Below are 15,729 nucleotides of genomic sequence, written 5' to 3'. Positions count from 1 at the left end.
AACTCCAAAGATTTTTCTGCTCAAACTTTATTCATCATTAAAACTGTAAACTTCCAAATAAGGTCGGCAGGGTCGCCGGTTTAGGGTGGGGCTTGTAGCCAATTCGCTCATTGATAAGCTCTGCCCTTGATGCGGCTGTGGAGGACGATGCTGAGGCAGAGGCTCCACCCCCAATTACATCAACACCAATTACAGATCCCCCACCCACTCCACCTCCCGACTCTGCCTCCTCTCGCTGACGTTTTCTGGCCTAAAGAAAAAGAAAACCTGATAATGTCCTGTTTGAAGTTTACTTCCTTTAAAGTGTCAGATGTTACTGATTGTTATTCATTCTCATTTACTATTACTGATTAATTGATTGATTGGTACAAAAGTGAGTAGACCTCAAGCTCCTTCTTGACGCTCTCGAACTCCTCAGTGTCGTCGATCTTAAGCTCCAGACGAGTCGGTTTCCTCCTCAACATTTTCACTTAGAGTCCAGGCTGAAAGCAGACGATCAATACATGGATTGAGTGATCAGATTTGCTTTTTGACATGCTTACTGAATGGTGAAAATGGTGAAAATGATTCACCTCCAAGTTCAATGTTCTATAAACCTGCTGAATATGATTTACTGCACACATTTCCTGGACATTTTCAAAATAAAACATCTCACGGTTCTATTGAAGTCAGTGTAGCCAATCAGAACCCTTCCTATTTCCAGATGCTTTCGTGACCAAAAAAATTCCAACGTGTGGGACTAATAAAGGGTTATCTTAGCTTATCCTTACGGGCTTTGAGGTTGATGGTGGCACAAAAAGAAACAAGCTGTTGTGTTTTTACTGTGAATATCATGAGGCTGTAACATCTGGCTGTAATTTAAAAATAAAACTACAACTCCTGTTGTCATGATGATGCCTACATCGAGCAGGATGACTTCAAAAGTTTTCAGAGGAAGGAAAAAAGTCAAGTGATGAAGGTTAAACTTAGAGTCCCAGAGAGCAGCCATTTGGCTTTTCAACCTTTCAACAACACCGACTCAATAGATCATTAGCTCAGACACAGGAGCTTTAATTAATTCTGAAATCTGATCAATAACAGCAATCAGCTTCAGTTATCGTTTCCATCAGATCAATAATTAGGATCGACCAGATCTAAAAAATGTTTCCTGATATTTGTGATCAGAATCATTGATCACACTGTTTGATCTCTGTGTTTGATCCTGATGGTGAACGTATTGATATCAAGCCACAGCAGGAGTCCAGGTAACTTATCACCACAGCAACACTGACTCCCGAAGTCTCCTGATTACTGACGTCAGGGTAACCGAGAGATTCCCGGGGTAAGGGCCTCAGGGCGGAGCTCAGGGCGTCCAACTGCTTCTAAAGCAATAGAAACTAAATAAACTACACCTACCGCTCAGACAGGAACCAGCAGCATGATTAGCTCGCTTGCTTTTCTAAAGGATGCTCTGGAGGTTATACAGACACATTTAATGGTCTCATCTGACTGGCTGCTGAAATATCTATAACAGTCTCACCTCTGACCCCTAACCTTGCCGCTCCTTAAGTCGCCACTCATGCGCACTGTGCGCACGCAGATGGGTTTCACAGAAGCTAAGCTAAACTAAACTAAATTAAGCTAAGCTGCGCTAAAGTAAAGTCGCAGTGACGTTACAGTGACCGGTAACGGACAGTCCTTGCGGATACCCTCAGTGTGAACAGGTGTGCAGGTACCTGATAGAGGAGTTGTAATGCTCTTTCCCGCAGTTTCTCTCTCTGTTTATTTTCTGCAGCTGCTGCGTCCACCGGAAGTGTGCAACCTCTGACCCGGTGGCACTTCAGGGAAGAACTTCCGGGTCACGGTGCTCCGCGTCGGTGTGTCCTTCGTCTCCTCCGGTAAGTTTCTCTCATTGAACGGTTTAACGGCATTCTGAGCCGCTGTGTTCAACTGCACAGGTGAGAGAGACGTCAAAGCGTAAATCAGCCATACTCTGCTCTACCCCCTCATCCGTTAGCGCGTGCTCCGGCACGTTACAGACACTCAGCCCTTGAAGAGGCTCTGGGTTCGCGCTGTCCACTGACTCCGGTGAGCGCGAAGCTTTACCTGAAACACACAGGTGAGAAACGGCGAGGAGTTAGCGATTACTGATCGGTGCAGAGCTGCAGGAGGACGCTTAGAGGTCTGAACTACGAAGTTCTGTTTTCGTTATCATTGACCCTAACACGGGGACGGAGTCAAAGGTCACCTAGAGCGGCGCCTGTAAATATGTCCGCGGTCTTCAAACTAATCACCAATTTGAATTCAGCACAGCATGTTCTCAGCCTGATTCTGCGAAGGCCGTTGTTGTGCCAAAGCCTGTGAAAAACCAGGGTGGAGTTTTAAAGCAGAACAAAGACTCAGATGTACTGATGGAGGTCAAAAGTCTGCTGGATTTACTGAAGACGCCTTAAACGTTGAAACGAGGCGCAACGGTGGTACACAGTGTATTACAACTGGATGAATATTCACAAGCTTAAACTTACTGAACAGCTCATAGAGTTCTTAATGTTTAGAGAGTTTATGTAAATTTGTTCTTAATGCAGTAACAACTCAACAGGAAGTAGTTTTCCAGCAGTGTGATGTTCAGAGTTCAGCTGTGAGTTTAACAGCTTCTGTTAAAAACTATGAATATATATATATACCTTGTGGATGAAATGGAAAAGTTATGATGAAAATTTTCATGCTCTGCTCCACTTTGGTTATTATATCATTGTTTTCATGGTCAGATAAGTCTGTCGCTATGAATTATGGGACTCCTCCATTTTCATAAAGAATGCTCCAGTGTCTCGTCTGTTCAGCAACGGAAGCGTTGAAGCTCCTTTCCTTAGTGTTTGGAACAGGTCTGAGTGTGGCCACCACGCAGATCCTTGTGGGTCAGGTCTCTCAGTGAGGAACCTTAAAAATGGACTCTTAACATAACTTACTCCAGAAACATTAATGCAGTGTTTTTCTCTCAGTTGCAGACGCGTTGCTGTTTAAGAAGACTAAATTAAATCTAAAAACTGACTCGACCTGAGGTCATCAGGTACAGCACAGGTGTTTTAAGCCCCTTTTCCATTAGTACTCACCACAGTTTCCAGGGTTTTCCATCAGGTCATAGTACCTGGTACCAGGTACTTTTTTTAATGTCTGCCGGGCTGGGGTTCCAAGCAGGTACTTAAATGTGACATCGTCAGACTGCATGCCGCTGATTGGCTGGTCAGTGGCGTCACTCAATGAGTCATGAGAGCGTCTTGTTCACGAAGATCTAAAATGTCATTTTTGAAAACAGGCAACGAAAGGAAATGGCTACAAAGAATAATGTCCTGTTCCCTGAGTCTAACGAAAAGCCACAGACCGAGCAGCAGGTATATCGTCGCCTCCACGTCCACCTTTGTTGTAGCATTCATGTTGGATATTAATTACTTCACAGGAAACTGAGCAGCGTTGCTATAACAACGATCACACAGATCAGGTGGTACTTGATTGTTATGGAAAACCAGTCGTACTAATGGAAAAGGGGCTTTGTGCTCAGATATTGATGCTTAAACAGGAATAAAACTGAGTATTTACTACTGACGACCAGGGAAAGCACCCTGCAACTCTCCCTGCAGAGCTCTGAGGGATCATCCAGGAATGGTGATTGGTCAGTAGGCGTGATTTCATACCTGTTGATCTCTAACCTGGGGTAAATCCCATCAGTTACCACAGTGATTTACACGAGGAGGAAGTCTCTGACCATAATAGTACAGAAACCCAGCATAACCTGAAGTTACCTGGATGAGAGGAAATCCATGCCTCAGGTGCAGCACCTGTCTGTGACCCACACCTGTAGGCCAGTGAGGTGGAGCTCTGCGGTGAGATTAACATGTCAGCAGGTGCATTAAGGTCATTTCATCATTGTAACAGATGCTGATCATTGTGAGCATGTCATTCTGTCTGACCGACAGCAGCTAGTGAAGCTGAGCAGGAAGTTGCAGCAGCTCAAACAGGAAGTTAAAAATAAAGGTGTTCCAAGTATAGTATGAATCTGCTACTGTGTCTGATTGACATTGCTGATTGATCACTTATTACTGATCAGGGTGATTGTTTGCGTTTCAGCCACTCTGCTGCTGCTCAATGGATCAATAAGGTTTTTCTTCTGAGCAGTTTTCTTTTTGTCATTAAAAATGTCACCTTTATCTTCCTCATGTGTTTTTGTTGTTTCTCCAGAAAAAAGAAGTCAATATGTCCGATGAGGAGGATGTGGCTCCGGCCGTGAAGAAGAGCAGAGTTTTCTATGGAAGCCTGGAGGAGAAAGAGCGGGAGCGTCTGAGCGCCAATGTGGCGAGCAGCTCAGCAACAGGAAGTGATGCAGTCAGGGCGGGAATTGAGGCGGGAAACATCAACATCTCATCAGGTTAGCAGTTTGTTCAGTTTCTCTGATAAAATGTCTCTTAAAAATTATTAGAAATTAGAAGAACCTCCACCCTCTGCTGATCACAGTGCCGACAGTCAAGGCTCTGATCAATCATGTGATCAATAATATCTGCTCAATCAGATCTGTGATTAATTGATAGCAGGAATTTGGTTGACTCTGTTTTTCCTTGATGCCCTGCAGGGGAGACTCTGGAGATTGAGGAGCGGGTCAGTGAGCGGCAGCAGGAAGCGCTTGCTGAGTTTGAGCGACGGCGACGAGCCCGACAGATCACTGTGTCCACTGATGATGCTGAGGTGAAAGCCGGCCTCCGTGCACTGGGGGAGCCAATCACGTTATTTGGAGAGGGACCAGCTGACCGCCGCGAAAGGTGGAGCAAAATAACTTCTGTAATCTTCTGTAGAACACTCTCAGCAGTCATCTTAGGAATATTTTGGGCCAATAATTTAATTAAAAAACCTGTCAAACTTGGTCAGTGTGACAGGGAGGAAGCAGACAGGAAGTAAAAGTGTGTGTGTGTGTGTCTTCAGGCTGCGCAGTGTGCTGTCCGTGGTCGGTCCGGACGCTCTGAAGAAATCCAGGAAGGACGAAGAGCGAGCGAAGAGGTCGCAGGATGAGGTCAGCTGACCTGGAGTGTGGGTGGGGCTTCAGAACACCTGGCTGCATGATCTAAACATTTTCTCTCTGACCAATCACAGTGCCAGCAGACATGGTACCACGAAGGCTCCGCTTCCCTAAAGGATGCTCGGCTCTGGTTGGCCAGATATTCTCTTCCCCGGTGAGTCATTATCAAAGCGTGAGAGGAGGAGGAGCAAAGACAACCACTGAGTGCACCGCTTCTACCAGACTCCTCTCTCAGTAACTAGGCAGGGCACCACACTGAGTCCTTATATCACAGAAGGACAAAAGAGCTAAAAATCCCTCCGTCTCAAACCCGCCTGGTGAAGACGTAAACATCAACCTTAACCTTCACCACTGAATGCTGTGTTTTATGTTTCATGAACAGCCATATCACCATGACAACCAATAGGGATGGGTACCGGTGTGTTCTGACATAAACGGTAGTAACCAGACCGAAAAGCAGCGCACATTTCGGTGCTTTATTTCGGTGCTTTTTTTTTCCTGAGCTGTGATACACTTCTAGCCAATCATTTTACGTTTCCGAGGATAGTAGGCGGGCCCAGGTACGTACGTTCTTTTAGAGCAGAGCTACAGATTAAAAATGCCCAAGGCGAAGCGGTCAAAAGTCTGGCTGTACTTCACAGCAAAAGATGCAAACTCAGCAGCCTGCAACAAGTGCTTTAAGCTGATACTGTGATACTGTGCAAAGGAGGTAACACCTCGAATCCGATGAAACACCTGGAGACGCATAGCGTTTTTTTTAAAAGCCGAAAAATGCGCCGTATTTGATAGCTTGCTGCGAGACCTCACACCGAGCACATCTACTGCGGGTGGGTTGCCTGTTATTGGACCCGGAGTTAGCAACATCCCCCAAAAACACGAAGAGGAGAGTCCGTGCCCCTAGCCCTGCCAGTGTAGCAGAAATGATGAGGATGATGCAGCAGCAGCCGTTCTTCTCTGCGTGAGTAGCTTAATGTTGTTCGTGTGTAATTTACGTTGAGTAGGCTAACCACGTTATTACATTAATGCATGTAAGGTGAACTAGCAAACATCATCATAGCTACATGCGGCTGTCCTCTTGTTTGATGGCAGATACTCCCTTCACCCTGGCCAAAAAGGCTAAAATGACCAAAGAAAAAGTGGAAAACAGTTAAACATGAGAGGTTTTTGGACAAAGTTTGTGTTTTTTCCATTGATTAAGCACTGCTTCCAGCCAAGAGTGATGCCATAAATCCCCTATAGCTGCAGAAAAGGCTAACATTGTTATCTTTTTACAAAAAAACAGCTGAACATGAGAGGTTTTTGGACCAATTTTGTGTTCTCTATTCTTTAAGCACCGGTTTGAGCACCGGCACCGTTTCAAAAGTACCGATTTGGCACCGGTATCGGATAAAACCTAAACGATACCCATCCCTAACAACCAATAACCAATCGGTAATATTATATTTAGTCTTTCCACATGCACGGGTAAAAGAATAAATCTAAGCAGCAGAGTAACCGAGCTTGGGTTTCCCCTGTAAATCTGAAGTAAAACTGTCAAATAATTGCTGAATACGCTCGGAGTCAGAGAAATTTCCTGTCAGGATGTTGTGTGCAGGTCGATTCAGTTCGTTCCATCCATTTTCTTCTGCTTATCCGGGATCCAGTCACGGGACAGGGGACCGAAGCCCCGACCTTCTCCGCGGCCACTATCGTATCTGGGGGAACATCGAGGTGTTTCCAGACCAGCTGAGAGATGTAATCTGTCCAGCTTGTCCTGGCTCTGCCCTCAAAGGGGCAGTTTTCTTTATATAGCGCCAAATCACAATAGGCACTTTTTAGTTTTTACTGGACAGTAAAGACGCTACAAACTTTTTAATAGCTACTGTGACCACATCAGTGATAACTGGCTCTGTCACATGACATGCAGATGACCAGTTTTCCAGCGACATTCAGTGGAATCATTGCTGATATCTCCTCCATCGTAGCCTGATCATACTCGATAATGTGATTTTGGCTGTTTTCACCTTCTTCAGTCTCAGCTCACTGCAGGTTTCCCCAACCTTATAAACAGTAACTTTGCACAATGACAGAAACTACAACCACTGACAAACAATGTGAGGTCAGTTTCTTGATCATAAAAATGCAAATTGTCATGATCAGTGATCATTCATCAATGGCCATGAGTACCATTCACAGAGAGTTACAGAATGGCTGCAATCACAGCATTGTAAGAAGCTGAAAGATGTACCCTTAGGCCCCCTCCTCGATTTAGAGATGGATTTCCCTTTTCACATAAATGGCCTCCTCGACTCCCCACCCAAACCAGTCCAGGATGTGTACATCCTTATCATTGAAGAGTGTCCACTGGTCTGTAGGTGTGAATAGACTGGGGAGTCCTGGCCTGATGAGTTAGGTCTCCTGTGTTGTGCCATCTGCTTTGCCCGAGGTTGTTTGGTTTTCCCCAAGTATAAATCCTTGCAATCCTCCCGGCACTTAACAAGCGTACACTATATTACTCTGTTTGTGTCGGGGGACCCGATCCTTGGGGTGGACCAATTTTTGGCGCAGCGTGTTTTGGGGTTTAAAAGCCAGAGAGATGCAGTCTTTTGAGAAAATGCATCTCAACTGTTCTGATACTCCTGACAAGTATGGGATCACTAAGGGTTTTTACTTAGACAGCAGTTGTTGTTTTCCTCTTCTTGATCAGCTGGAGCTTTCTTTAGGCGCTTTCCCAGCTTTGACAAATGTCCAGCTGGGTTAACCACATTTACTCAGGGCCTTCTTGACATGATGTTCTTCTCTTCCCTGGCCGCTGTATCTGTGGTGATGGTGTTCGCTCTGTGTTGTCCTGATGACACCCAGTTTGTGCTCCAGTGGATGATGAGAGTCAAACCTTAAATACAGATCCTTATGCGTTGGTTTACAGTACACATCAGCTCTTAAATGTCCCTCATTACTGATGGAAAACTCGCAGTCTAAGAAGGCTAACCTGCCACTTTTTATATCCTCCCTGGTGAATTTAATGTATTAGTCCACAGAGTACCTGAACCAATGACTTGGTGGTGTTCCAGGATAGGATAACAGAGGCCTCTTTTCCACTTCTTCCATGTACAAGTTGTCCACAATGGGTGAAACTGGGGAAACCATGGTACACCCATGTTTCTGCCTGTAATACTGACCCTTGTATGTGAAATAGGTGGAATTAAGACACATCCAGTTCTGGATGTGGTGTTCAGAGCTGCTTACCAACAGGTTGAGGATCAAAGCCAGAAACTTTGAGATGTTATAGGTGACCGAGTTGATCATACAGACAATTGATCTTAAAGGTACACTCTGTTTATGTATCTTAGGTAAACCATACAGACTTGGTGTAGATTCCCCTGGGTATAGCCTGTGGTATGAGGTCCGGTCAATAGCATTGTCTTGGTCTAACAGCTTCAGACAATCTCTCACCCTCCTATTTTTGTTACTGAGTAGTGACAAAATGTTCTCATCATAGTCTTTATGGTTTAGCAAAACTGTGGACCTACCCTTGTCTGCTGGAAGGATGATAATGTTGTTGTCATTACTAAGTGATGTGACTGCCTTCCTGTCCTCCATGCTGATATGGGATGGAAACGTTCGTCCGCAGTTGCAATGTTGTAGTTTTGAATGGCTGTTTCTGTGGCTGTGATCAGTTCCACTTGTGGGATTTCGTCTTGGTGTCACAGCAAAGTTCAGCCCTTTTGCTGAAACTGACATCACAGCCCGCTGTTCATTCAGTGGGCTAGTTTCAGTCATTGTGCAAATGTACTGCTTATATGGTTGGGGAAACCTGCACTCAGCTGAACTGAAGAAATCATTGGATGAGTGACTAAACGTTTCTCCCACTGCAAACACTACGTCCAGATGAACAGAATAATTTTTGGGGGATTTACTTACCTGGATAATTGAGCATGATTCAAGACAACTTCCTATTTACTAACTCATCCTCGGAGGTGGGCACACGGCTCTGGCTGTCAGACATAGCTGGGCACCCCTAGTTTTAAACACAGTGTTGCTATGGCAATAATATCCCTGTTGCGGGAATTCATACCGTATTATTGTGGACGATAACAGAGTCTTCACTTGTACAGAAACGCGTTTGACTCCTTAGACTTTCCATACATACAATCGCACACTGCGATCTTAAAGTATTTGAGACTTGGTAAATGAGCCGCCAGGATCTGTCAAGAAGAAATGATAAAAATATCATGTCAGTTGGTTGATTCTCATTGGCTATAGCTCCTTATCTCTGTGATTGGTCCATCAGAGCAATGAGGCGCCTGGAGGCTGCACGCACTCAGAAGGAAGTTACCGAGGCAACCAAAACAATCCGACAACAAGAGCTGCACAAGAGCCTGAGGGTGAGTCAATTTTATTAACTGCAGATAGCAGCACACCAAAAACAACACTCTGAGTGTCACAGCGAATGTCCTCGTTCTCAGTGAGCATGAGCAGCACTAACCACCCCCTCTTCCGCTTCTTCAGAATCTGAACAACTTCTGCAGTCAGATTGGGGACGATCGACCAATTAGCTTCTGCCACTTCAGCCCCGACTCCAAAATGCTGGCTACGGCCTCCTGGTAACAAGCACCGCCCACTACTAGCATAAAATGCAAACAGTTAGCATTAGCATGAGTAAATGTTAGCTTATTTAACTGCTGTATTGAAGCTAATGCTAACGTGCTAACACCTCCAGGAGCGGTCTGTGTAAGCTGTGGTCCGTCCCTGACTGCAACCTGATTCGGACACTCAGAGGTGGGCAGTGCTTAATGTTTGTTTTTGTTGTTGGTTACATTGGAATTGCTTGTTGATTAGTTGTTAGTGAGATAAATTAGAGGTTTCAGATTTATTGCCACAGAAATGTCAAACATTATATGATGATTACAAGGGGGCTTGTAATTGATCGATAAAATAGTTGTGTGTATCTTGTGTAGTGTAGTCGATTGTTTTGTTTTGCATGTCAAAACAATGAGACGATTGTGTTGATTGTGTTAATACAGTATGTCAAATGAAAAAATAACTGTTAAACATGTGAGGTTGTGCTGAAAAGAATGATACCAAACAAGAGAAGGTAAACAGTTTTTAAATGTGAAATCAAAAAGTAGTCAAAAATGCTGGACCCCAGAGGGTTTAAATGATAACTGATCAATACTTTGATCACTTGTGAATCATTTGTCTGAGGCTCCGCCCTTTTCTGTCCTGCTCTTTGATTGGCTGAAGGTCACAACACCAATGTGGGTGCCTTCGTCTTCCGCCCCCAGGCCGGAGTTTCTCTTAACCAATCAGATGTCAGCTTGGCCTCGTGTGCTGCTGATGGCACAGTGAAGCTGTGGAACCTGGAAAGGTGAGGGCAAGGGGCAGGTAACTGGGGGTGGGGTCTGATTCATATCCTATCAGTAATTAATGGCTTTGTGTCTCTGGTTGCTGTAGTGATGAGCCAGTGGCAGACATTGAAGGCCACAGCGAGCGAGTTTCTCGGGTGTCGTGGCATCCGTCAGGACGGTTCCTGGGTACAACCTGGTAAAGTAGAAATTACTCTGAATATTCATTCTTACTGTAATGAGTCAAAATACCTGTGTAACGTGTAGAGACAGAGCATGCTCAAACACTAAGCACCACCTACTTTCTCTCCTTAAAAAAATTTTCCATTTTACTTCGAAAGTTTTACTCTGAGTTTAACACAGAAATATTTTTTTCTGTGTGTGACATACTTCCTGTCCGTGTGGAGTGCAGCTACGATTACTCGTGGCGTCTCTGGGATCTGGAGGTTCAGGAGGAAATCCTCCATCAGGAAGGTCACAGCAAAGGTGTCCACGACCTGACCTTTCACCCTGACGGTTCTCTGGCTGCTACAGGGTAAACAAACGCTACAACATCCTCTAGCACATAGGTGTCAAACTCTGGCCCGCGGGCCAACTTTGGCCCGCAGCCTACTTACATTTGGCCCACGAAGCCATACCAAATTACTATCAGAGCTGGCCTACTGGTGTTATACAGCTAATATATATATTGTTTAGTATTAAGCTTTGCTTGTTCCATATTCAGTTTTTCAGCAAAACGTGTTTGAGTCCATAAGAAAAGATTCATTCTTATATCTGGAGCAATAAATATATTTCAATAAATATTAACGTTAGCCCGCGACTTAGTTCCAGTTTTGAATTTTGGCCCACTGTGTATTTGAGTTTGACACCCCTGCTCTAGCACGTCTCAGCACGTCTCTGTAACTAACAAATCAGCTCTCTCTGTCTGTGGTCCAATCAGTGGCCTGGATGCGTTTGGCAGGGTGTGGGACCTCCGGACGGGACGCTGCGTGGTGTTCCTTGAGGGTCACCTGAAGGAGATCTACAGCCTGCACTTTTCCCCCAACGGGTCAGCCAATCACAAAGCATCACACAAAACACACAGCCGAATCAATAATCGGGATTCTGCAGGAAGTGAAGAGATTGTTTTTGTTGTAAACATGTTAAAATGATAAATTTCACGGTTTGATCAGAATTAACAGCTTCAATAATGTTTCTCCACTCAGGTATCACCTGGCAACAGGAAGTGGAGACAACACCTGTAAGGTCTGGGAGCTGAGAAACAGGAAGTGCCTTTACACAGTCCCCGCCCACCAGAACCTGCTGTCTGCCGTCCGCTTTCAACGTAAAAAACTTTATTGTTCAACAAAACTAAATATTACTGACCTTGCTTCCTGTTAATGTGACCGTACTTCCTGTGTTTGCAGCTACAGACGGGCACTTCCTGTTGACGGGTGCATACGACAACACAGCGAAGGTCTGGAGTCATCCGGGTTGGATGCCACTGAAGACACTTGCTGGGCATGAGGGGAAGGTATGAGCGCTGTGCTCTGATTGGTCCATTCGGGCGCTCCTAATTGCTGGCGATCTCTGACCTGTTTGTGTTTTCAGGTGATGGGCGTCGACGTGTCACCTGATGGGAAACTCATCGCCACCTGTTCCTACGATCGGACCTTCAAACTGTGGCTGTCTGAGTGATGTCATTAGTGACATCATGAGTTATGTCATCCAGACACTGTTTTTGTTTTTCAGTAAAATATTTTGTTTTCACTTTTTGGAATAAAAAGAAAAAAATTAATTTTCAAAAGTTTGAAGCTGATTCGTTTTCATGAGCCTCGAAATCCAACTTGAAATCCAAATTTTAAAAAAGATAAACTTGTTTTGCAAATTCTAGCTAACAACAAAATTATTAAAATGCCGGCACTGCCTCAGGCATTCACAAAACCATCAGGGGTCACACGAAGATGCCACAGATTATTTGTGCTGTGCCAGAAAAATAGTTTCTGTTACCTACAAAGACATTTAAACAAGACAGTTTACATTTCAGTGTGGGCGTGGCTTCAGGTTCAGGTGGAGCAGTGAGACAGTGATTAAGGAAGCAGACAGGTGAGGCGATTGGCACACCTGTGTTACGTTTGCTAATTAAACCTTTTTATGCCGTCAGTGCGTGGCTGTGGATGCAGATACACAGCCACGGGGAGCTGCTGTTGGTGGTTACTGTGAGGAAACTGGCCTACTGTAGACAATGTGATTATTCTTCATTCACTGTATGAACAGTTTTGTGAAGCCACAGTAATGCCTTTATGTGTCGTGTGCACCACAGGTAGTGCAGATAGCTGCTACATTAATGGACAGAAGTAAGGCACCAGATAAACGCTTTGTGGAAGTCACACCATTAGCAGGCCTTTCCCAATAGGTGTCTGAGGACCCACCTGAGACCCCAGTGTATACCACGAGTCATACGTTACATCACATGGTGCGTTCACATTCAAAAGCACAGATTTTCCACATACACACAAATTGCAGCATGATCAAATACACACTAAGCTATAATATCTAAAGAAGGACCATCTCAAGTGCAAGATGTATATACACAAAAATACATCATCATACACATGTTATAATGCCCCGTGATTGTTTCACACATACACTCTTTATGTAGTATGAGCAAATGCACAATATCTACTTCATGGGCCAGTAGACCTCCTACTCAAGGAGGAAGATAATGCACATGATTATCATATATTTTAAGGTCGTGATTATTGAAACTTTAAAAATTATTTAAGGTATCCTTACTTTGGCCCACTTGGAGAGGAGGGGGAGACTCCCACCCTGTAACAATAGACAGGGAGATCTTAGTCTGCAGGCCAGCGGGAATCACACAGCCTATCTTAAATCGTTAGTTGTATTTTTTTCTTATTTGTATTTTTTCCAAAATAAATTATGTTACTCAAAAAAAATTAAAAACACTTTCCAAAAAACAGGAAAGGAAAAAAATCCAATATTATCATCAACAAAAGAAGGCGTGCCAGCAAAAACAAAGCAACGTTTCGACCTTCAAAGAGTCTTCAGGTACACAAAAAGCTGGTAGCTGGATTGCTAACAGTAGCTGGAGTAAGGCAGAGACGTGCACTTAGAAGGATGCCCTTGGATAGGTTTACGGATTAGGTGAAGGAATTTAAAGAGTAAAAACCCAGTGCTTGGGCATTATGTTATCATTCATCTGATTTATTTTGTGGCTTATCTGGCTTTAGCTTAGCTTAGCTTCTTCATTAGCTGTTGTAAGATAAGATAAGATAACCTTTATTAGTCCCACACGTGGGAAATTTGTTTTGTCACAGCAGGAAGTGGACAGTGCAAAAGTTATGAAGCAAAAAATTAGAATACAATAAGAATAAATACAGTACACAACTGTACAGAATGGAATAAAATTAAATAAAATACTATATACAGTGGATGTGTGTGTTTGATCAGTTAAAGTCTTTGTTGTGGAGTCTGACAGCAGTGGGGAGGAAAGACCTGCGAAATCTCTCCGTCCCACACCGTGGGTGCCACAGTCTCCCACTAAAGGAGCTGCTCAGTGCTGTCACAGTCTCCTGCATGGGGTGGGAGATGTTGTCCAACAGTGATGACAGCTTAGCCACCAGCTGTCACTCACCACCTCCACTGGGTCCAGAGAGCATCCTAGAACAGAGCTGGCCCTTCTGATCAGCCTGTTCAGTCTCTTCCTGTCCCCAGCAGAGATGCTGCCACCCCAGCAGACCACACCATAGAAGATGGCTGTGGCCACCACAGAGTCATAGAAGGTCTTCAGGAGTGGGCCCTCCACTCCAAACGACCTGAGTCCCCGCAGCAGCTACAGCCTGCTCTGCCCTTTCCTGTAGAGGGCTTCTGAATTTTGAGTCCAGTCCAGTTTGTTGTTCAGGTGAACACCAAGGTACCTGTTGCTGTCCACAGCCTCAATGTCCATACCTTGGATGTTCAGTGGTTGCAGTGGAGGATGTTTGTGCCTGCGGAAGTCTACCACCAGCTCCTTGGTTTTACTAGTGTTGATCTGGAGGTAGTTCAGCTGGCAAGCTGTGTACCGTAAATCAACGCATAAGGATCTGTATTTAAGGTTTGACTCTCATCATCCACTGGAGCACAAACTGGGTGTCATCAGGACAACACAGAGCGAACACCATCCTCACAGACACAGCGACCAGGGAAGAGAAGAACATCACATCAAGAAGGCCCTGAGTAAATGTGGTTATCCTAGCTGGATTTGTAAAAGCTGGGAAGGCGCCTAAAGAAAGCTCCAGCTGATCCAGGAGAGAAGGACAACTGCTGCCTAAACAAAAACCCTTAGTGATCCCTTATGTGTCAGGAGTATCGGAGCAGTTGAGATACATTTTTTCTAAACACCGCTTCTCTGTGGTTTTCAAACCCCAAAACACTCAGCGCCAAAAATCGGTCCAGCCCAAGAATCAGGTTGTGGGACCCGTTCCTTGGGCAGAGTAATATAGTGTAGTTTTGTTAAGTACCAGGAGGATTGTCATGAGTTATACTTGGGGGAAACCAAACAACCTGTGTCGATGCGGATGGTACAACACAGAAAAGCTAACTCATTAGGTCACGACTTTGCATTCCATTTACACCAACAGGCCAGTGGAAACTCTTTCAATGTTGAGGATGCACACATCCTGGACATGGGATATGAAAAGGGAGAGATCATCTCTGAATCAAGGAGGGGGCCTAAGGGTACATCTTTCACCATCTTACAATGCTGTGATTGCAGCCATTCCCCAACTCTCTGTGAATGGTACTCATGGCCATTGATCAGTGGTTTTGATCAGTGGTTTGCAGGTTTGCATATTAATGATCAAGAAACCTGCAGTCAGTTGAGACTGAATAATTCCCTCAGAGGATGAAACATTTTTCCCACTGAAAATGCTGCGTGCAGATGAAGAGAATCAACTTTTTGGCACAGTGAGAGAGGTATTATCCACAAATGGTGAAAACATGTAACCATGGTGAACCTGACTGATGAGACAAAAGATGAACATGTTGAGTTGTGTGTCCCATTACATTTGCCGTAAAAGTGACACCACATGCACAAATTTACAACATTTCCTGCATAATTCTTGCTTGCTTTGTTGAAATTGTTAAACTATTCACTCTATAATGGTGTTTTTTTTGGCTTTAAAATATATATCACTTTGAGTTAGATTTTACATACATGCAAGGCTTTAGATTTTTTTTTTTTAAAGAAAGGACAATGTCACATTTGAAGAACAAAAAAAATCAGTCTTCAAAGTTTGATCATTGCGCTATCTTTCATGTAATGGTCATCACATTGAAACAAGTCATTATACTTGTTTTGGATATTTGATCACAGAGCTAATT

At 44.3% G+C, this 15,729-nt stretch overlaps 2 protein-coding genes across 4 annotated transcripts; one reads left to right on the top strand and one right to left on the bottom strand.

The window, feature by feature from the left end:
* Positions 1–9: 9 nt before the first annotated feature.
* cdc26 (cell division cycle 26 homolog) lies at positions 10–1,856 on the bottom strand. 2 transcript variants are annotated; one of them, XM_085283241.1, is made up of 3 exons: positions 1,716–1,856; positions 384–482; positions 10–250 (listed from the first exon to the last, which is right to left on the bottom strand). In XM_085283241.1, the coding sequence occupies exons 2-3, from the start codon at positions 462–464 to the stop codon at positions 38–40; spliced, it is 294 nt and encodes a 97-aa protein (XP_085139367.1). In that variant the 5' UTR covers positions 465–482; positions 1,716–1,856; the 3' UTR covers positions 10–37. The 2 variants fall into 2 exon arrangements, with proteins under 2 accessions (XP_085139367.1, XP_085139368.1); XM_085283242.1 differs by lacking the exon at positions 1,716–1,856 and adding an exon at positions 1,396–1,680.
* On the top strand, positions 1,748–12,151 carry prpf4 (pre-mRNA splicing tri-snRNP complex factor PRPF4). 2 transcript variants are annotated; one of them, XM_085283240.1, is made up of 16 exons: positions 1,857–1,877; positions 1,997–2,098; positions 4,213–4,399; positions 4,601–4,787; positions 4,948–5,035; positions 5,116–5,195; positions 9,312–9,405; positions 9,530–9,624; positions 9,741–9,799; positions 10,265–10,388; positions 10,475–10,564; positions 10,778–10,900; positions 11,306–11,413; positions 11,571–11,689; positions 11,772–11,878; positions 11,956–12,151. In XM_085283240.1, the coding sequence occupies exons 3-16, from the start codon at positions 4,228–4,230 to the stop codon at positions 12,040–12,042; spliced, it is 1,533 nt and encodes a 510-aa protein (XP_085139366.1). In that variant the 5' UTR covers positions 1,857–1,877; positions 1,997–2,098; positions 4,213–4,227; the 3' UTR covers positions 12,043–12,151. The 2 variants fall into 2 exon arrangements, with proteins under 2 accessions (XP_085139365.1, XP_085139366.1); XM_085283239.1 differs by lacking the exon at positions 1,997–2,098 and having other exon boundaries at positions 1,748–1,877.
* The last annotated feature ends 3,578 nt before the right edge of the window (positions 12,152–15,729 follow it).

Source organism: Mchenga conophoros, linkage group LG7, assembly GCF_057382185.1.
Source record: "Mchenga conophoros isolate Kocher_MC1m ecotype Shallow Benthic linkage group LG7, M_conophoros_male_GT1.1, whole genome shotgun sequence".
Taxonomy (NCBI): Eukaryota; Metazoa; Chordata; class Actinopteri; order Cichliformes; family Cichlidae; genus Mchenga; species Mchenga conophoros.
Note: the sequence above shows the minus strand (reverse complement) of the source record. Positions and strands in the feature narration are given on the sequence as shown.

Bases quoted from the DNA above. Each gene is read 5' to 3' on its own strand.
- cdc26 (XM_085283241.1), bottom strand. From the start codon at position 464: ATGTTGAGGAGGAAACCGACTCGTCTGGAGCTTAAGATCGACGACACT. The intron at 251-383 runs GTCTACTCACTT...CTTTTTCTTTAG, and splicing joins GCGTCAAGAAGGAGCTTGAG to GCCAGAAAACGTCAGCGAGA.
- prpf4 (XM_085283239.1), top strand. From the start codon at position 4,228: ATGTCCGATGAGGAGGATGTGGCTCCGGCCGTGAAGAAGAGCAGAGTT. The intron at 5,196-9,311 runs GTGAGTCATTAT...TTGGTCCATCAG, and splicing joins GCCAGATATTCTCTTCCCCG to AGCAATGAGGCGCCTGGAGG. The intron at 10,901-11,305 runs GTAAACAAACGC...TGGTCCAATCAG, and splicing joins GGTTCTCTGGCTGCTACAGG to TGGCCTGGATGCGTTTGGCA.